This window comes from Mixophyes fleayi, chromosome 12 (assembly GCF_038048845.1).
Source record: "Mixophyes fleayi isolate aMixFle1 chromosome 12, aMixFle1.hap1, whole genome shotgun sequence".
NCBI classification, from domain to species: Eukaryota; Metazoa; Chordata; class Amphibia; order Anura; family Limnodynastidae; genus Mixophyes; species Mixophyes fleayi.
The window spans coordinates 30,493,343-30,515,825 of NC_134413.1; the positions used below are offsets into that span (position 1 = coordinate 30,493,343).

Below are 22,483 nucleotides of genomic sequence, written 5' to 3' on the forward strand. Positions count from 1 at the left end.
TTGTCTGTCACTCTTTTTTTGGGGATGAGGTAATTGCAAAAAGGACCTGGTGAATGCATGTACATTCCTCGCCTGCAGGAGGATGGATCAGCCACTGCTGAACTGAGATTTGAGGAAACATCCATGTCCGCAGGAGAGGTAGTGGCAGAAGAGGATCGTGCAAACCTCTCCAATTTAGCAGCTTGATTTGATTTTACCATTGTCATCCAAGTAAATTAAACAGGATAGAACAAGATTATACAGGCCCCATCAAAAACACCAGGGAGAGTAGCAAAGAATTATATCAAATGCAGCAACAAGACACTCAGTAGTTTGTAAAGGTCGGGAAGTTGAGGAGTGTAGATGCACTATAATGCAGGCACACCAGGTGACAGTGTAACAGATAAACTCTACTATAATGTGACCCCCAATGGTGTCCAGTGCAGGCTGTTGATGGTATTGTCCAGCACCCAGGGCAAAGTACAAATTGGCCTGGAGAGAAGGACTTTGCAGAAAGGAGCAGTACTAGGTGTTGCGCACAGAGCGGGTGTCACGTATATATTGGGATGCAGATCACCTGCAGATATTGGCGCTGCTACACAGGGAGCCACGGAGTCTAACACGCCGCTGGTCTTCACCAGGGACCCCCGCAAGGGTGTTTAGAGTTTGCGGCAAACGACGTGCAGGTCGCGGCCCTCCCAGGAAGCTACCCGTGAGATGGCGGTGAACAATTGTGGTCGTACAGGCTAAGGTCAGAAACTGTGCGGGCAAACGACGTACCAAATCAGAGGACGAAGCGAAGTCAACAGGCCAAAGGTCAAACCGGGAAGCACAACACAAATCCAAAGGGGTATCCAAGGCAGGGTCAAGGAAAGCTAAGTCGGTACACAGGGAGACAGTCAGAAGGCTAGTAATCATATAGAAGTGCTGGAGGCTAGTGGACCTAGTTACTCTGGCACCCTAATGGTGCCAGAGCCTGCTATAGAGAGAAGTGAGCCCTCATTGGTGGACAGTGGGGCAGCGGTCAGTAGCGCTGACCGTCGACAGGAAGTCGGAACGTGCGTCCTGTTGTCGTGGCAGCGGATGCGCATGCGCCCGACAACGGCCGAAGGAGTGTCCCGTTGCCTAGCAACTGGGCGCTCCTGCAGAGAAGAGAGGCGTTCGTCCCCGGCAACCGAGGGGGTGCGGGGATCGCGCCTGATAGTGGGAGAATAAAAGGGACCCACAGTTGGTCCAAGCAGGAGACAAGCTGCCTATTCACTGGAAGATACGTCCTCACACAGAGCAGGGAGGTGAAAGTATTCTACCTGTACCTGTCGACAGGGGCAGGCTCGACTGGGGGGCACGAAGACTCACAACCTTCCCCGTGCCGATCCAAGCCATGTCCCTTTCAGTTTGCTGCAGCTTTTAGCATATATTGGTGAAAATATTGACAGTTGTGAGATGGTCAATAGAAAATAGACTGTAAATGACTGTATATGATATAAATACTAACGTAGGAGCTCAAACTTACATGATTTTACCGATTTTGACAATTTTTAATGAAATCTACATTCAAACAAAAATATAAACACAAAATGCATACTGTATGTTGTTTGGTAGAGTGTGGTTATACAAAGGTTAATACTATTTTAGTGAAAGGCACAGTTGCAATCACCACTTTCTGAATTCTGCTCTTGCCCTTGAACAGATACACCCAACCATAACAACAGAAGTAACATTTGTTAACAGGTTATTGTTAATAAGCAGATAATAATCATTCCCGGGGACATTCCTGGAAAGCCTGTGACTGGAGAGAAGCTGAGGGCAGCCCGCTGTAAAGTTACCATGGTCACCCCAGGGTGACATCATGGCCGTGCAGAGCTGGAGAAGGGGATTGGTAGCGGCTGGTGTCTGGGGCGGTGTCGGAGCCGTGTTCAGGTGACGTGTCCCAGCCGTGATCTGGGCAGGACCCGGCCTCACAGCGGAATAACAAGGAAGTGAGAGCTCTCGGCACACGCTGACAAGACCACTGAGCGGCCGACAGACACCTGTTGTGGTGCAGCCTGCCCGTATCACACACCCAGCCGTAGACATGTTCAGCTGGCTGGGGAAGGAGAGCGGCTCTGGCCGTGCGCCGCAAGATGTCCTGCAGACAGTTACCGGCGGCCTGCAGACCCTGTACTCCGGGAAGCTGCTGCCCCTGGAAGAACATTACCGGTTTCACGAGTTCCATTCCCCGGCGTTGGAGGACGCTGACTTCAAGAACGTGCCTATGGTTCTGCTGGTGGGACAATATAGCACTGGCAAGACCACCTTCATCAGGTAAGATCCACAATGTGATGGGTTACCACCACCTTCATCATGTAAGATCCACAATGTGATGGGTTACCACCACCTTCATCATGTAAGATCCACAGTGTGATGGGTTACCACCACCTTCATCATGTAAGATCCACAGTGTGATGGGTTACCACCACCTTCATCATGTAAGATCCACAATGTGATGGGTTACCACCACCTTCATCATGTAAGATCCACAGTGTGATGGGTTACCACCACCTTCCTCATGTAAGATCCACAATGTGATGGGTTACCACCACTTTCATCATGTAAGATCCACAATGTGATGGGTTACCACCACCTTCATCATTTAAGATCCACAATGTGATGGGTTACCATCTCCTTCCTCATGTAAGATCCACAATGTGATGGGTTACCACCACCTTTGTCATGTAAGATCCACAATGTGATGGGTTACCACCACCTTCATCATGTGAGACTTCTCCAATATCCTGGGTTAATTTATTTACTGTAAAATAGGATAACCCTCCCATAGATGGTAAGTTTCTGGCCTCTTAATAATTTATATACCAAGTACCAATTTTACTGATGAGGTTGGTAAAACTCTGGCTCGGTGACAACCCTACTGCCCACCTTTAGTTATTGCCAAACTATGTTTAATCAGTTTCATAAGATCAGCCCTCTGTAGTGTCCTGGTTGACCACCTGCAGGGGCTGGCTGGCAAATTTTAGCCTATTAGGAACATTTAAAAGAGAAGGGGGGGGGGGGGGGGAACCCCCCAAAAAACAGTGACCCAGCCCGAGATGGAACACTCTGGGACCAGCCCAGGAGGCAATTGCCCCCAGCCAACCCTTGACCACCTTTATAGGAGGTCACAATGCTATAATATTATGGTTTGCCACATTCATCAAGCAAGCCCAGTATAGTTTATCATCATTAACAAATAAGACTCCATGCAGAATATTCAATTAGATCCAGAGATTGCGGATGTGCATTACATAAGGTAGTATGGTACCAGGACAACACAGATTTCCCTTCGCAGCCCTATGGTGGGGGCGGAGGGGAGAACGCTTGACTTTGCCATTCAAAGCTATAGTGTTAAACGCAAGCAGGCGAACCTTACCAGACAATCTACTCATGGCCATACAGAAACATACAACTAGATGGTTTGGAGATGTTATTAAAGGAATAACAAGGAATACTAAGCAAAAATAGACACAGTATTACTTTGGTGAAAACAAAACGACCAACAGTACATACATAATAATAACATACTAATTTATCCAAAATATATCTCATATCTAAATATAAACATGCCATACACTCTATACTAGAATAAAGAGAAGCCTTAACCCCCCTACTACCTTCCCCACACCATATACCCCTAAGAAAGTAAAAAATAGTTATACTTCCATCTCTAAGCAAGCTATTTTTATTACTACGAAAACCTTAAAATGAATACAAAGTAAAAGGAGCTATATTATCCCAACTATACCTTCCAGGAAACCTCCTCCAACTTAAGTTACATCGGTCCTTTGCTACCAATCCTAAAGAATAGAAGAATATTATATACATCTGGGATGTACCTTATATAAGGTAATCCCGGATTCTCTCCTGTGGGCATCTCTCCAACCAAGGTCAAATTTATTAAGTGAGACTGTGTGAACTATTTCATCATGTAACATTTTTAAGCCTTGTACCCACCAGTTTGTTCTATGTTAATGTTAAAAAAAAAAAAAAAAAAAAAAAAAAAATGGAAGTGAAACCGAATGTCAAACGTTTTTCATATGCAGTCATTTTTACTTGTGTTTGAGAAGTTACTAGAGGCCACCTAGGGTTCCCCAATTGCATTCACTTGCAGTAAACTAAGGATAATTAAGCACGCAGTGTTCAGGTAAAAAGCAAGGCTCCTGAGTATTGCCAGTTTGTATGGGGTGATGAGGCACAAAGTCTTTCACTTCTGAAGTAAACATGAAGTTTTTGTTGTATTCACATCAGGGGGTAAATGTATGAATCTCCGGATTCTTCATCTCCGGCGTGTTCAGCCTCTTCAGCGCTTAAATTTAAAGCGGCGCTGCATTGTAAAGGGAAACTTACAATGCAGCGCCGCTTTAAATTTAAGCGCTGAAGAGGCTGAACACGCCGGAGATGAAGAATCCGGAGATTCATACATTTACCCCCTGATGTGAACACCTCTAAAGCAGAGAGAAGTGAAAACTTTTATACCATTTAACAACATCTGTTACACAATGTAATGATCTTTACTCTTTTATTTACAGTTTCTGAATATGGTAAAAAGGTTTTTAAGTCACATTGTTTACCTTGAGATAAAGAAACTACATCAACATTGTTTAAAGCATATGTAGTGGCATTGTAAATCTCACTTCACTTCTCTTAAACCTAAAGGTAAATGTTTGACCTTCTGTCACTTAAGCTGGGTACAAACTACAGAACATTTCTTCTGTGGGATATCTTTAACGATTTTACCCACCGGCATGCCCAGCTTGCGATTCATGTGTACACACACCAATAACCTTCATATCTGTGCTCTTTATCTGCCATAACCATCTGCTGAAAAGATTGTGACTCTGTAAACTCTGGAGATCTGCCTACACTGCTGGTAGTGAGTGCGTACAGACTGCAGAATTTGCCCAACATAGTTCCATCGCTCATAGAAAATCAAATGAAACGATACAATGTACTATGGTACGATAAACATGATCATGGGAGTGTACATAACTAATGCGATATCAGACCTTACTGTCAGTTATCATGTGATTGGTACGATAATTGAGTGAAAAAGCTGTAGTGTGTACCCAGCTTAGGAATACATCTGTTCAGACCATGTCAACTTTTGGCCCTTCTAGCTGAATTTTGAAGAGAACACAATTGAACACACTTATTTACCTCACTAAACTATAAGTATATTGTATTGCTTAATTGATACAATATTACCCATAAAACCCATAAACAGTCAGTATTGTGTCTATCTGTTCGGCTTCCACAATGGTTTCCATGTTCAGACCCTTTCTCATGTGTTGTACTAGGGTTTAAAAAAGCTAGTACACTGCATAGAATTGGTTTGAGGCCTTAAGGCAGGCCTGTCCAACCTGCGGCCCTCCAGGTGTTGTGAAACTACAAGCCCCAGCATGCTTTGCCAGTAGACAACCTGTTGATAGCTGGAAGGGCATGCTGGGACTTGTAGTTTCACAACATCTGGAGGGCCACAGGTTGGACAGGCCTGCCTTAAGGCAATGTCGCACAGACTGCTGTGTAGTGTATTACTCATTGAGTTGTAGAATGCAGTTATTTCCTCCTGGCCAAAGTGAGCCATCTGACGTTACCCATAGGGAGAGTGCTAGATCATCAATGGTCATACAAGCACTGAAGTGGTCACCTTTTATGAGCCCTTTCACATATGCCAGAACATGTATATTTAGAAAAAATGTACATAATAAAAGATGCATTGGTTACAATGGATGTCAATGTAATGAAAATAGAATAACAGAAAAAAAAGGATATAGACATTTTTCTTTAAATATGTATATTTATAAAACTGGAATTTAGGCTACATCTTCATGAACATGTGAAAGGATCAATTAAAGTGGTGTAAACCATGAGGGGATAGGTGTTCGGTCACCTTCTTAGGTAAGAACGTGTTTGATCAATTGGTACCCACTACCTCACTAAACAATAAAATGCGTAAGGTTTATGTGTACAAAATAAACTGCAGTGATTAACCACAGCAATGTAAGTGGAAACCATATTTACAGCTAGAAAAGTCTGGTGTCCTGAAATGACAGTGTAGCAACAACCTATGAAGTAGGCTATCTTCATTAGGTCTGCAGGGCTTGGTCCTAAGAGGATTTCCTTGAGTTACATTAGGCTACTTGTATTCCAAAAGCTTCAATCAATAGCTCAACAACCACACAATACAACTGCCTGCCACATCAGACAACTATTATATATGACAGAGAAGTATGTTTTCATTGATTTACAATTCTATGAAGAAGATAGCAACTTTAAATAATTTATCACTGTGACTCTGTCACCTTGATGGGAGGAACTGAAAACTCCAAAAGTGCTTTAAAAAAAAAAAGAAAAAAAAAGTCCAATCCGTGGATGCCCCCACTTGGATTTTGACCAGAACTCAGTTTTAATTGAATAAATGGAAAACCACATATTAACAAATACAATTTGCAATGTACTGCTTTTGAGAAAAGACCACCACACTGCACTACACAGACAACACAAACATGGGAAGAGTACCTTAGTTATCAATTTGTTCTATATATGTTTACTTTTTTCATGCATTCCCAGTGGAAGAACTTTTGATGAGAAGCAATTATATATGAGCAAGCCCTCAGGATAGAGCTGCACATTTGTGCTTTAAGTTGCTTAACTTGGTGTGCTTACTGTCTGACAGTTGTCAAATATGTTACTGCACCATCGTCGGGTATCATCATTATCACTATATATATATATATATATATATATATATATATATATATATATATATAGCGCCACTAATTCCGCAGCGCTGTACAGAGAACTCACCCACATCAGTCCCTGCCCCATTGGAGCTTACAGTCTAAATTCCCTAACATACGCACACAGACCGAGAGAGACTAGGGTCAATTTTTGATAGCAGCCAATTAATCTACTAGTATGTTTTTGGAGTGTGGGAGGAAACTCGAGCACCCGGATGGTCTCTAAATAAAATTGTCTAGACCACCCTTGGCAGGTAGAAGCTTTTCAATGTTGATCATCACCATTAACATAATCCTTTGTTTTTGTCTGAAACATAGAGGTTAGACTTCTACAATATGGCATTGGATCTAGAACATTACAGCTAGACTGCTACAACATGGGATTGGATTTAGTACCTAGAGGTTAGACCCTCTGCAATATAGGATAGGGTCTAGAACCTGGTATTGATCCAATTGTGGTAAGACACAGACTATTTTGGCACTTGTAGACTATTAATTAAATGAGCTTTCCCACAAGTATGCCGGATGACTGTGCTAAATACATGTGACAGTTGCACTATTAAAAAGATATAAAATTCATTAGGAGGTGGGGGTTCTTCATAAAACTGCAAGTGTTGTACTGAGGGTGATTCACTGGGAATTGTAACCTTTACCAGCTCGGTGAATCCAAATTTACTCTCATCCCATCAAAAATTATTTTTTTTCCTTTAGGTCCAATAAGCTTTCTCAAGTTATGTAATTGAGTAGTTCAACCCTGCAAGTCATGTTGTGTTAAGCTGGGTACACACTTAAAGGTTTTTCAACCAATTCTCCTGCCAATCACACGATAAAGGACTGTTAGGACTGATATAGCATTAGTGTGTACACTCCCACTATCATGTTTTCTACTTCCAAAGCACATTGTATCATTTGATTTTATAAACTGAATAAAAATCACTATCAACAATGGATGCTGGGCAAATTCTGACGTGTGTATGCAGTGTAGGCAGGTCTTTGTGGAGTTTACAGAGTCACAATCATTTCAGTAGATGGTTATGATAGATGAAGAGCACAGATCTGAAGGTAAATCGTGTAGGTGTGTACACATGAATCTACATGTTCATCGGGACTTTCAATCGTTGGTAAAAATCGTTACAGATAACTCATCGGAAGACGTTTTCTATAGAGCGTATCCAGCTTTATACACTGACTTCTGTCAGTCTTAGGTTTATACACAATTTGTTGTGGTTTTATTGCTCATTTTGCTCTTAGTAGACCTTCCTATAGCTATTTTGTTTGTACTAAAACCACAGAATTGTAGAAAAAAGTAAGACCAACTCGTCCGTTATTAAAATTCAGCAGGCAGAAGATAAGGTCTGCAGTTTTAACCAGAAATGAGGAGTCTGCAGTCCCCTGTTATACCACTCAAAAGAAATACTTGACATACCAGTCAATGTTTTTTTTGTTTGTTTTGACTTATCAATTGCTGTTGTTTCATAGAGTTAAATAAACTGACATATTCCTTTATGAACTTTAGTCTTCCACGTTTGTGAGCCACATACGTTACTATATTATTTTTTCTTTGGGCTATTATTAGTCATATCTATTATCTTTTTTTAAAGTAATAATTTGAGACTGCATACCACACAAACAAGTATTATGAATGCCTTTTCCTTTGGATGCTCACTCCTCCCTGGCGAACTTCCATAGCACCTCCAGACAGGAATAAGCATTGTTTTTGTTTGACAGAAGCAAGAAGCTTGTTTAGATTAATGGAATATATATTTGTGATGGAGTCGAGTAAGATAAACCTTGTGTGTTGGAGTTCAGACCCAGGACACGCTAGTTCACATGATTCTGAACTATTTTTTTTGTTTTTTTAAACGGAAGAGAGCTTGCTAAGATATGCAATTTTAAGATTGCACACTTCCCAAAAATGCTGCAGTAGCAGTGTCATAGCTACAAAATGTCTAATGTCAAAGGTTACATTTAGTCAATTTGTTGTTTTTAGATCATGCAAGATTTGGCTTTTTTTAACTCTAGTTTAAGTGGTGAGTGTCTGCCTTCCTCTTTGATTAGCAGGCACTAATGTATGTTCCCTTTTAGTACAGAAAGTGCCTTAATCAGAAATATCCCAAAAAAATAAGAGCTCGGTAGGCACTGAGATATTAACAATATAGCGCACTCTTGCCAACATTTCGGATTTGGCTGCCGGGGGCAAGGTGGGAGCGCGCCCACCGTGATGTAATGACGCAAATGCAGCATTTTACAGTGGGGGCGGGCGGGGCCAAGTGCTGCGTTTTCCGTAGAATCGCTGTATTTTGGCCCCGATTCTGCCCGATGCCGGAGATTGCCATACTCTCCCGGGAGTCCGTGATACTCTCCCAAAATGCGGCAGTCTCCCGGACATTCCGGGAGAGTTGGCAAGTATGATATAGCGCTTTTTTTATATTAGGAGAGTTTAGGGTCAATTATCCATAAGGCTGCTTTAATTTTCAGTTGGTTTAAGCAGTAAACGCAGGGCTAAAATAGCGATAAACACAGGAGGCTAGAAAGATACAGCCACATCATATGTACCAACTGACCGATTTGAGTGGCCAGTCGTGTCCTGACTCTACCCATGAGTGCCGGGGTGATTTGTGCAGAGGGTGTGTATCATTCCGGAGCCTAGAGTACACAAGACTCGGACCAAGTTACTACATTTACTGTTTATTGTGAATTATTGTGATCAGTTGATTATTATTAAGGTTATTTATATTTTTTTAATTCCTAAAGTGTGATCATTTTCTACACCATAACAGAATCCGTGGGCATCTCTAGATAGTACCTAGTTTAACACTATTATACATCCATCAAGATCCACTGTAAAATATGCAGAACTTTTGTAAACAGCATCCCAAAATACCAAGTTTGTTGTTTGTACTTTGTGGGTGAGGGTTTCATCAGGAGCAATTCTTCAGGGATCTTATGACATTTTATATCCTCTTTCATGACCACTTCTTGGACATCCAGCAATGATGGCTACACGTAGAAATGAAGATCTTAACCACTTGGTTAAGATCACCCCCCAGTGATAACTTCACTTATCAGTGAGGCATTTATCATTCCCTTCAACAGCTTAATGTTGACTTTCTGCTCTTAACAGTTACTTGTTAGAAGAGACATTTGTCAACTCCTTGAGTTAACAAATGTGGTTTCCAGACATACCGTATTTCACAGAACTGTAAACTGAGGTATTGTCCATAAACTTTATGAACACAGTGGAGGTCGTTTATGAAGGTCAAGACGTCCGTTCCACAACTTGAATACAGTTTTGGAATGCACCTAGCTTTTGTGGTGCTAAATGGGCACATATGCAGAGGAGTAGAAGTTTACACTGGCAGACAGACTATTGATTGTAAGCTTGCGAGCAGGGCCCTCTTACCTCTCTGTCTGTATTACCCAGTATTGTTTTATTAATGTTTGTTCCCATTTTTAAAGCACTGGGTAAAATACTGGCGCCATATAAATAGATGTTGATGATTGGAGTAAAGTACACGAGTAGTACCAGTGTGCCTTGTTCTGCAAATTAGTACAGAAGATATTTAATTTTGTGGAGCAGGATTAATGTGATAGTATAAAGGTGTGGACAGGGTACATTTGTAGTGGTGTTCCTTGCCATGCAGAGGGGAGTAAAGACACTTGTCCAGTATAACAAAAGTGTTAAAAAAACCAAAACAAACAAAAATAAAACCCTTTAAAACAATCATTTGTCATTTTGCAGAATATGATGTAATTCCTTTTTTTTCTTTATCAGTCCAAATTTGGAATGATAATTAATGAAAAACAAGCAACAAAAACTATAAACATCAGGGGCGCACGCCCCTCCGCTAACGAAGTGCCCCACATAGCGGCACTGTACTATACAGCAGCCGCGGCCCTGTCAAAGAAGCGTATACAGCACCACGGCGGACGCTTCTTTGACAGCGCCACGGCTGCTGTATAGTACAGTGCTGCCGAAATGGAGCTGCTGCGCATTGGCAGCATCTCCCCCCTAAAATCCTGCGTGCGCCCCTGAACATGGACCTGAAAATTATCAAAATCTAGGATTTCCTTTGTATCCTCTTCACCTGCAGCCAATCACAGCATAAGAAAGCACTTGATAGGCTGTTGGTGAAGCGGAGACCACAGCTTTGATAATTTAGCCATGGTCATTTGTTTCGGCACTGTCATTTTATTGATGTTCATATTATTGATGTTCACTTTTTTTTTTATTTAAAAGATTTGTGTGTTTATTTCTGGTACGGGGGACAGGTTTCTTGTTTATTACCATTTATTAATATAGCCTCAGCATACACTTACAAATGGGAACTAGTTTGGGGATCAGAGAGTTGTTTGAGTATATAATGAGAATAGATATAAGTTTTCAGTTAACTGTGTAATTCTATTGCTCATTATACTGGGATCACTGGGGTAGCAATGTTGTTACAACAGGTATCCTAATCTTGTTAATTATCCTGGACCCCACAGCGCAGGTTTGTAGGGAAGCGGAAATGTTCTTCTTTGTATCTCCCACCCTCCTCATACAGGCCTCAGCGTTCAACATTCTGGACAGGGATCCCATGCTCGTGGTTCCCCTGTGATAGTGGAAACTAGCTGAGCGCTATCTCATGATTTGGGAATCGTTGCATATCTTGCCGATTCATTAGTATGAGCCAGAACACCGACCTAGGGAACTCCAGGGCAGAGCAGATTTCACATTACTGCTAGACACCTGCATGTTGTAAGCACTGTTTATAAATAGTTGTGATTATCAGGATTGCATATTAATAATTCTAATTATTACCATGTTTGCCAGATACTTACTAGAACAAGACTTCCCTGGAATGCGTATAGGACCAGAGCCCACCACGGATTCATTCATCGCTGTGATGCACGGTGAAAAAGAAGGAAGCATCCCGGGAAACGCGCTCGTTGTGGATCCTAAAAAACCCTTCCGCAAGCTTAACAGTTTTGGAAATGCCTTTCTGAACAGGTGGGATCCCATGATAATACATATTAATTTTTTTTTTTTTTCCTTTCTTGTAAGCAAGTAAACAATTATTTATTTATATAATGCCAAAGGCATTATGCAGTGCTGTAGAGATAATATGCAATCATTCACATCAGTGTCTGGTCCAATGGAGCTTATATTCTAATTCCCAAACACTCTCACTCACACACACTCAGGGCTAGATTTACTAAGCTGCGGGTTTGAAAAAGTGGGGATGTTGCCTATAGCAACCAATCAGATTCTAGCTGTCATTTTGTAGAAGGTACTAAATAAATGAAAGCTAGAATCTGATTGGTTGCTATAGGCAACATCCCCACTTTTTCAAACCCGCAGCTTAGTAAATCTAGCCCTCAGTCTTGGTCGGAATCAAACTTTTGACCTCCGTGCTCTGAGGCAGTAATACTAACCACTGTGCCACAGGGCTGTCCACTATATTACTATGCTAAAGACGGGGCTGGGCTTTTAGTAAGACTGAAAACATGTGAGAATGTGCTTTATTTCCTTCTTTCTAAAAAGCATTAAACATACCTAAATCTCCCCCACTGCATGTGGCCCCAGGTTTTCCCAGTAGCTTCAGTAAGCCCTGTTGTATATTATAATTTTTAGTTATATTATTTGGCCTCATGTAGGTATTGGATACAGTCTTTTTCATGTGCAAAGTAGAATATATCACATCTGTGCTCCATAAACTATATAGACTTAACAGTGGGCTCTTGGAACACATTTTTCTGCTATTCTTAAGATAATAACAACTGAATTTTCCATTCATATTTCATACAGTATATAAATATAGCTGGGGCTTGTTTAGCTTTAGTGCTTAAAATGTGCGTTTGTTGAAACTAATCTGCTAACTTGATGAGGGAGTTTAGAGGAAACTGGCATTCAGTAGCTCACATGATGCTCAGAATAATATTCTCCAAAGATACTGATATGCGCTGTTCAGAGTGTAATATGGTATAATTTGTGACAGTCTAGAAATTGTACTGTAGCTCAGCTGATTTAAAACAAGAAAACTTGTGTTTGTGTCTTTAAAAAAAAAAAAAAGGCTTTAGAATCTTTGATTGTTAAAAGAAGGTTGTTTTGATGAAGCTTTGTTAAAGTGTTTTAGGTCGTAATTCAGAACAGGATGGTGGCTCATTGGTCTTTAGCTGTGAACTGTTTTATTTTTCTAAGTAAATCCCTCTCTCCCTTCTAGTAATGTAGTAGGGGTTCTCCCATTTGGGTGCCTTTTTATGCTTTCAGTCATGCTATCTGGAGAATTCTTGATGATTGGAACAACCTCCGTGCAGAGTTCCTTCAAAAACTATGTGCAAGTGTCCCTAGAAGAATTGATGCTGCTTTGAAGGCAGAGCGTGGTTACACCAAATATTGATTTAATTTAGATTTCTCTCCTCTCCGTTCCCTTTACATTTTGTTAACTGATAAAATAAACCATTAACATTTATATTTTGGAATGTATTCTTACTTTGCAGCTTTTTTTTCCACATCTGTCTAATACTTTGCACAGTACTATATATGTATGTGTGTGTATATATGTGTGTGTGTGTGTATGTATATGTATATATATATATATATATATATATATATATATATATATATATATATATATATATATATATATATATATATATATATATATAATTAGTACATCAGGTGTCTAACTCCTAATGTTATATCCGAGTGTATGTGGATATTTGCTAAGCCTTTATTTCTATTACCAGAATGGAAATGGAGCAGTAAAGTGTTCTTGGAAATGCAGAATGTAGCTATTTATCATGGTGGAAGCTGTGTGCAAGGGCTACATTCCTAGATGTAGTTTCACAGTTAAAGGAGAACAAGTATTTGCACATTCCTGGGCTATTGCAAACTACTGTAACTTTTCTTAACCTGGTGGTAGACCCTCGAGTAGTTTGTTCCTCATTCTTATAGTTTAATGCTTTGAGCAGCAGCAGTGTTTTGCATCTGACATATTTGGAGGACTGTTAAGAAAACTACTGATATGTGTGTTGAAAATGAGTTGTTGCCTACAGCAAAACATCTGATTGGATGCTACAGGAAACACCAGCGTTTGTACCTGATTACCCACTACATCTTCTGTTCAGGATAGGTCATAGAGCATGCGTATGACTTCTCAGCGGATGTATGCTTTTAAGTGAACTATTTAGACCTATGTGATTCACACCATTTGTATAAATCTCTGAATGTCACCAATGTGGCTGCTGTAGGAATGAACCACTTAACTGGGGAAATAGGACGGGCATAGGCCCAGAATTCAGTTCAGTAGTTGAAAAAAAAACCCATCTGACTGGGCATATTCCAGGGTACTGGTTTACCAGACGGCTCTTCTATCTCATTCAAAATGCCACTAAGCTAGCAATGAACTTCCATGTACACAACCAGGAATTTCCCTAAATGTTACATTTTTCTAAGCCTCCCACCAGCTTCCCATCCAAAACTGATCGGTTACATGGGTGTTACTCAGACAGTTTTACAAGTAAAGCTGGATATGTCATTGAAGCCAATATAAGTAAATTGTGTGCTCTAAACTCCTGACTAGTTAGGAAGTGAGAGAGAAAGAGACAGACTGACAAATGGTTATGTATCCATAGTTTAGGGATTATTCGCTGTATAGAGCATTTGCTGACTATATAGGGCAGCTCTTATCCTTGGGCAACCTTCTTAAAGTGTTTCAGTCGCTTATACGCATTGGCAAGCAACAATTTTGTGGGCTTTTCCAGTGTTCCACCATGCCTCAGGGATGTCATTAGTTCGTACTAGATGGATCTGCTGCATTCGCATGAATCTTGGTACAGCCCACAAAATGGCTGCCTCCATAGAAAGTAGGCGTGGCGGTGTCCCCATTGTTTGTGTGATCTAGTGTCATCCCGTAGTCCAAGCGCTGGCAGAACAGTCCACCAGCGTCTAATTTACATACTCCAGCCTGCTGCAAATGGGCCAGAGAGAGACAGAGGGTGAAGTACTACAGGTGATTTACACTATAAAGGTTAATTTGGGGGTAATTGTTATTTATTTGGACTGAAACTACTTGTGTGATCATTTAAACATTCATGAATGGTATACTTTAAAAGTATTCTGTCAAAAAATAAAATTATTTTAAATATTATGTCAAGCAATGATTATTATTTACAAAATAAAAAATAACCTGTAAAAAGAAATACAATGTTTTTTAGAAGGAAATCTGACCTGCTATTCTCCATTGGAAGGTTGAGATTTAAAGGATCCAAAGTTTTAAGTACTTTTAGTAGTTATCGCAGTATAATGATATAGGCGTTTAAATGTGTTTTTTGCAGGGATGTAATGGACTGGGAGGGGTAGGCTGTATGAATATTTTGGACTTTTCAGGGGGTTGTTATAACAGTATGTAGAGATGGCACCTATCATGGGGAACATCTTAGAGTGCTGATGCTGTTTGGGGAGAGAAGGATGCAGTCAGTGTTGTAACACCACTCTATGTCCTGTTGGATGCCACTGCAGAGGGGGAAGCTGAATGCAGGACAGCTGTAATGTGGTAGTGGGTGAAGACCCTGGTGAGAGTACAGGCGCACTCCTTGCAAGCTATACTAGTACAGGAAAAGGAAGGTAGAAAGCTGGGGACAAGTGGTACTGTGAGGGGGTGAGCTTAGAAGACTGTGGAACGGTTGGTAGAGGGGGGGGCGGCTGGAAACAGTGTATTTGCTGTACTTCTTATGTGTTAATACAGAGGTGTTGTCTAAATAGATTTGTTTGCCGTAAGATCTGGTTAACAGTGTATGGTTTAAGGAGTGAAGAAAACCTCCCTGAACCGGATATTGCTCCTTTGCAGAGCAGTGTCTGGCTGAATGGGTTGGGTACGCTTTAACGATCCTGAAAAATCTGACACCGAAGACACCTACAAATAAAAAACGAATTTAGATAAAACTGATTAATAAATATATATATATATATATATATATATATATATATATATATATATATATATATATATATATATATATATATATATATATATATATATATATTTTATACATACTTGAAAACATATGCTGCAGATCTCCGATGGCACCAGCATGCTGACTGCAACTTATTCCGAATGGACAGCTCTTTGACACTACAGTTTGATGTCATCGCGACTTCTATGAATGTTAATTTAAAGCTGCAATGTCGGGACCCCGCAGGATAAGTGTTTAATTTAAAGCGGCAATGTTGGGTTAAGTCTTTAAACACTTATCCTGCGGGGTCCCGACATTGCCGCTTTAAATTAACGTTCATAGAAGTCGCGATGACATCAAACTGTAGTGTCAAAGAGCTGTCCATTCGGAATAACTTGTGGTCACCATAGTGGTCCCATCAGAGATCTGCGGCATCTGTTTTCAGGGAAGTCTATTTATATTGAAATCGTTTTTTTGTTAAATTCGGTTTTTTATTTGTAGGTAACCTCGGTGTCTGAATTGTGGTAATCGTTAAAAAAATTGCCACCGGACTGGGAGGAATTTGGTCCTGTAGTGGATGTTTATACTTGTTTTGTTTTTTTGTTTTGTTTTTTGTTCTCATACTGTGCCTGAGCTTGTCTCCTGATTGGCTCTATAACAGCAGTTTTTTTGCATTCAAACAATGTCTCAATTGCTACGTTTGAGAAATAGTACTATAGATTTTTTTTCCCATATATTTGATAATGCACAAATACTGTAGCAAAATTATTATTATTATTATTATATTTAAACCGTAAGCAGTTTCAGGAGTGCCTGAGACTTTTGTTGTCTGCCGAAAGATAATGGTTCAAAATCATTTCAATAAATCACATGTATGAATACATAATTACAGCTGACTCATGGGAACTCCTCAAAATAACAGACCAGACCTGCTTAGTTAATTTTGTTTGTGGGAATCTAAATCAGACAGGACAAACGAGTGTGATGATATTTCGGTTGAGGTCACATAATGATTGCTGCTTGGTTTTGCTTTGTGGTGTTTATATGGACTTGTATAGAAGAGCGCTCAGCAGCTTTCCATATTATGTGAAAATACAAGTGTATTTATAATTGTAACTGATTACAATTGAATATCAAGTTGCACTTTGCCATAGATCATGCTTCTACATGTACATCTCCCATCTCAACCGTAGTGGCTATTGTAGATGAATATGAACTGAAGAGCTACCAATCTACACCCTTTTCCATAAATAAATGATGGTTTTGTTTTGTTTTTTTTCTTGTCAAACCATAATTCCATTCAGAAAAGTATGGCAATAAGCTTGTAATTAAGGCTGGGCTTGACTAACAACGTTATTGTATATCGCAGGTTCATGTGCTCACAAGTGCCTAATCAGGTGCTCAAGAGCATCAGCATCATTGACTCTCCTGGAATCCTCTCTGGAGAAAAGCAGCGTATCAGCAGAGGTAAGTGACGTAAGGGACAGTAAAGTAGTATTGCGAGACACTGACTCGTTAACAAATGTATCACATTGTCAGAAAATGCTGGTGTTTGCTCTTTGTAAATTGCATTTTAGTTACGTGACATGTTGTCCTTCTATCTGGTAGAATTGCTGTGAACTACTGCATTTTTTTACAAGAGTCCCCTATAGACGAACGCTATTAAATAGTGACAGTGTTGCATTCGAGCTTGCACTTACCTGAAGGGGTTAACAGGGATGTAGACCCGACCAGTGATGTAGAGGGGAGGGTCTTGTGGCTTTGTATAGTATGCTTCACTTCCTGGTCTGAGTCACTCTGCTTGCAAAATCCCGCCCACCTACGCCATGTTAGGTGTAATTTTTAGGAATGGTGTTTCGTTAACTTGGTCCTTAAGGGCTTATAGGTAGTTGGTGGGGAGGAAGGCACTGCGATCAGCGGCTGATATATACGGCTCTATCGCGAGTGGCCGCAGGTATCTGTCCCCTTACAAGGCAATCGGTAACTCTTGTCCCTTCCGTGGGGAGGGGCCTCGCCCGACTCAGTGAGGGAGGGGGAGTGAGTAGTGAGGTGTGGTGCAGTTTACTCTGACCCGAGGTTAGAGCCGGCCAAGCAGTGGGGTTATGAGAGAAGTGGGTGGACTTAAGGCTATATTGCCATGTCCACTCTTGGTTGGGTATTGCTGGCGCTGATCTGCAGTGCTCTTTCTCCGCCACCAGGTTAATTGGGTTATAATAAATTACTTTAGTGCCACTTTACTCAAGTCTCTGTGTCTTTATTTTAGATAAGTGGGGTTATCTTATTCAAGGTCTGGGAAGGTGATGAAGGGCATACACAGTGAACTATTTATTGGAAAGAGAACATATTCTGTAACTGCATTGAGTCTAGGTATTATAAATCTAGTCGTTTTGTAATTAAAGAAAATTATATCTGCTAGTGTAATCAAAACCCCACCCCAGTGAATGAGTCCTGATAATTTTTAGCAAAAAAGTAAAACTGACTTGTGCCAATACATTTTTTTTTTTTTTTTAAGTGGCATAAATTATTTATTTTTTAAAGTCATATACTCCCAAAAGACTGTGCAAATGTATTACCTCTTTCACCTCTGGCTGGTAGAGAAGTATATTAAAGTTGTTTGTAACCTATAAATTCAGTTTAAAGTTAATAAACTGGCTCCCCTGTTTACTGCAAAAGAAATTGGCAGGATGCCAAGGTAATTGTTTGTTTAGTTTAAAATAAATAAATTGAATCATAAGGGAGCAGAAATCTGGCAAAAAAAATTTGAATTAACTTTTTATAAGTTGGGGGATATGTTAAACATACAAATGAATATCTCATTTTATTATTTTAACAGAGAAAGAGTGGAGGAAAATAATACTGCTAGTAATAATTTCTCCATGTTTGGTACAAACAGTGCTATAAATATATTCCATGTGAAGAAGCCAAGGATCAGGCTAATAGACTCCTATAGCCCTGGTCCTGCTCCACCACTACCATTGGTGCCTCTAAGCTCAGGACTTTTGGGTGCCTACTATTGCTCACGTTATCCAGCGGTTCAGTGTGGTTTAACACTGTACATGTGTTAAAGTTGTATCACGAATGCTGCTATATAATGCGAATATACAGTATGTTGTGATATATTTCTAAGGTAAAGCTATGTTATTATGAACGGTTATGTACTTGACAATATGTATTTAATACATTCTCTCATATGCCCCTGCTACAGGAGATACGGGACAACAACCCAGATTACTTTAAGAATTTTATACTAGTGTAATGTTCTGCAGCCAGACAGGTACAATACACATCTATACAAAACACAAGCCTGTGATGTGCGGATATCTTATGTCGGCTGGTTGAGCCAATTATTGGACAATAACCCTCTAGTGTGTACCCAGTTTAAGGCACCATTAGATTAAGATTGTATCCTGTCATTTGTGTTGATATCTATTGTAAATGTATCCGATAATAAGATTAAGCTTTGGGGGCCAGGTCAACAGACTGTGAACAGACAAAAATATGTGTATTAGACTATTGTCCACAGTTAACTTCAGGGCAAGTAAAGCTGGGTACACACCACAGCTTATTCACCCAATTATCGTGGCAATCGCATGATAAACGACCGTTGGGTCGGATGTTCAATTAGTGTGTGTGTGTGTGTGTGCTCCCAAGATCGTGTTTTATTGTACCAAAGCAGATTGTATCATTTGGTTGATTTTTATAAACGGACTGAAAATCACTATCCCACGATGGAACGTTGTCAGGCAAATTCTGCAGTATGTACGACCAGCAGTATAGCCAGATCTCCATAGAGTATAGAGGAGCGCAGATCTGAAAGTAAATTGTGTGAGTGTCTACACATAAAACTGCATGTAAAATCGTTACAGAAATTTCATAAGGAGACATTTTCTGCAGTGTGTACCCAGCTTACGTCTTTAAGTAATTTAGTTATATGATAATTAGCCTATTTTGACCAGTTTCTGAGTATTGTCTAGGACATGGTCTAAATGAAATAATCTTGCTTGCCCCTATGATGATGTGTGAATGTTATTTAAAGATACTATGTTAATTATTTAGCTGCTCAACATATGTTAGTGTGTGTATTGACGTGATGTCATGTATTTGCTGGGGGAGGTGAGGCAAGCATTAAAGGAAGAAGTGAAATGAATATTGGGTAGTGAGTAAGCTCTAGAGAGCGCGAGTGAAGCACATTTGCTGCAAGTTGGAGAGGCGCTTGTCAGCACAGTTCGAGGGACTCTTGAGGGGTGCTAAGCAGGATAAGTCCCATTAGTACTGAGTGCCTTTGGGGACGGTGCTTTGTGTGAGCCAACATCCCAAGTCGGGAGACGCAGGCTGTTATAGGCATTAAATCGCAGAATGGCCGCGCCTTGTATTAAGAGATGGTTCCAAGGACCTTGCTGCCATCATCCTCATCACCATTTATTTATATAGCGCCACTTATTCCGCAGCGCTGTACAGAGAACTCGCTCACATCACATACCCTCAAACACTGAACTGCCATCTGCAGGACTCGCCTTCAGTACTAATAAAACAGTGTTGAACCTGCTCCTGGTATTGGTCTGCGTGATCTAAAGGTCCCCGCATCCTCTCAGTCTACCTTTAGTGAACTGATGTGTTCACTCGTGTCTCCTGCAAGCCTGACGTTTTGATCTGAGAACTGTAGTTTGGACCAAAGTTGATCAAAGGCATCTAAGGGCAACCCTTCCTCTGTAAACGCTGGTTGCCCACTGGCATTGCATTTACAAGGCAAAACCTAAAGTGCAAACCACATGTGAAAAAGCATATAAATGCTACACCTCTGATGAAATCACCAATCGGTGATGAAATCACCAATCGGTGATGAAACGCGTCAGGTCACGTGACCAGCTGAACTAATCCATTCTGAGAAGTGGCGTTGGAGTTGTGCGCTGTCAGTCACTACTGCTCGAGCTGTTTATATCTGGCATTTGCCTTTGGATGAGTCGTCATACACCAATCATACATCAGTTCGTTTGGTGGTATTTCTATTTCCTATGAGGAGGTTATTCGAGCAGTGGATGTCCGGAGGTGAATTATTACCAGTGGAATTAGGACTGATCTCGTGGACACTCTTCAAAACTGTATTGTTAGTGCTTGATTGCCACATACCGGATGAAGTTGACTTATTGCCACATGTAGAGATCTATCTATCTACATTCTGGAGACCTAACATTGGGTTTGAATGAATAGAGATTCGATTGTTATCTTCCACTGGTGTTTACAGAGTCGGACACATTGTATTAACATTTTCACACAAGAGTTTCATCATTATATATCCTGGAGACTATTACGATCTGTCTGTATGACTGAATATTTTTGGCATATCGAAACAACTTGTGGATTGATTATTTGGAGTTTATTTTCTCTAGCGGACACACCTACTCCACAGATTCATGAAGCTGGCGTTCTATTATTATTAGCTCATTAGTGAGCATCCGAGACATATCATCTTAGAGTCTCTTGGAGTCAGCTATTGGCCATCAATTATCTAATTACTCCTTGTGAGACTAGATTCAGTGCCGGCATTTCAGAGCTATTTGTAAGCGTTTTAATATGTGATCAGCTGGTCATTTATAAGTTTATGTGTCAAATGCTATGCACATGTCAATTAAATTGTTATTTTAATTATCCATGTTGTATGGTATTTGATGAGACATTTCCGAAGCACACTCAGCGCTGTTTTATGGTATTTTTACATTTGATATGCGGTTCACGTGAGGGATATCTGCTTTTGATTAGCACCACCTCCTCCAGAGCCTTGCCACAGAGCAGGAGAAAAATCCATTGATTTGGACTCCAGTTATACCCCATTCATACTACACCAAAAACCCGGGTTTTTGCAGAGGCACGCTGAAAAACCTGGGTCTTGGTGCAGTATGAATAGTCCAACCACAAAATCCCGGGTCTAAAATCCCGGGACTTAGACCCGGGATTTTGCGAGGGGTAATTCCCGGGTTGGACCCCGCTCGCCTGCAGTATGAATGGTGCAACCCGGGTAATTCCCGGGTCTCACCATTCATACTGTAAAAAAAAATAAAAAATGGCAAAGTGTAAAAAAATGATTTTAATTAATAAAAAATACATAACAAATGTTTACTTAACTTATTTTCAGCCAGCGGTGTCTCCGGTGCGTTGCCGGCTGTCAGGGGGACCTCTGGGTACTAAAATGACGTCATTTCTAATGGACTAGAAATGACGTCATTTTAGTACCCAGAGGTCCCCCTGACAGCCGGCAACGCACCGGAGACACCGCTGGCTGAAAATAAGTTAAGTAAACATTTGTTATGTATTATTTATTAATTAAAATCATTTTTTTTACACTTTTTTTTTTCTTCTAAAACCCGGGTCGGGCAGGTGCAGTATGAACCCGCCCGACCCGGGAATCTTCTTATCTATACTGCCCTGTGCCCCGGCAATATCCCGGGTTAACAACCTGGGATATTGCCGGGGCGGCAGTATGAAAGTGGTATAAGCAGCTCAGCCAATCAGGAACTGTGTTTCCTCGTTGGCTGCAATGTGTTTGGCTGGCACTAAGGGGATGGACTCCCTGCTTTTATTACACCTCAATAGAGACTGACTGAATCTCTGTTGTCGTGGGGGGGAGGGGATCAAATATCCATGCTGTACCGATCCATTGATGTTGTCTCCTTCCCATTCAGTTCTATAATGAAGTATGGGATACCTGCGCTTCCTGGTAACAAGGAAAAGTGCAGCCAATGGGAAAGGAGAAGAGGTCCCAATCTCCTGAAGTCTAAGAATACAGCCATAGTATC

At 40.6% G+C, this 22,483-nt stretch overlaps 1 protein-coding gene across 1 annotated transcript in view; it reads left to right on the forward strand.

Moving 5' to 3' along the window:
* Window positions 1–1,895: 1,895 nt before the first annotated feature.
* EHD4 (EH domain containing 4) overlaps window positions 1,896–22,483 on the forward strand; it is a 56,192-nt gene continuing 35,604 nt past the window's right edge. Inside the window, exons 1-3 of the mRNA XM_075192837.1 lie at window positions 1,896–2,283; window positions 11,569–11,745; window positions 17,062–17,159. Coding sequence (XP_075048938.1) covers window positions 2,054–2,283; window positions 11,569–11,745; window positions 17,062–17,159 — 505 coding nt within the window. The 5' untranslated portion in view covers window positions 1,896–2,053. The remainder of the gene's footprint in view (window positions 2,284–11,568; window positions 11,746–17,061; window positions 17,160–22,483) is intronic.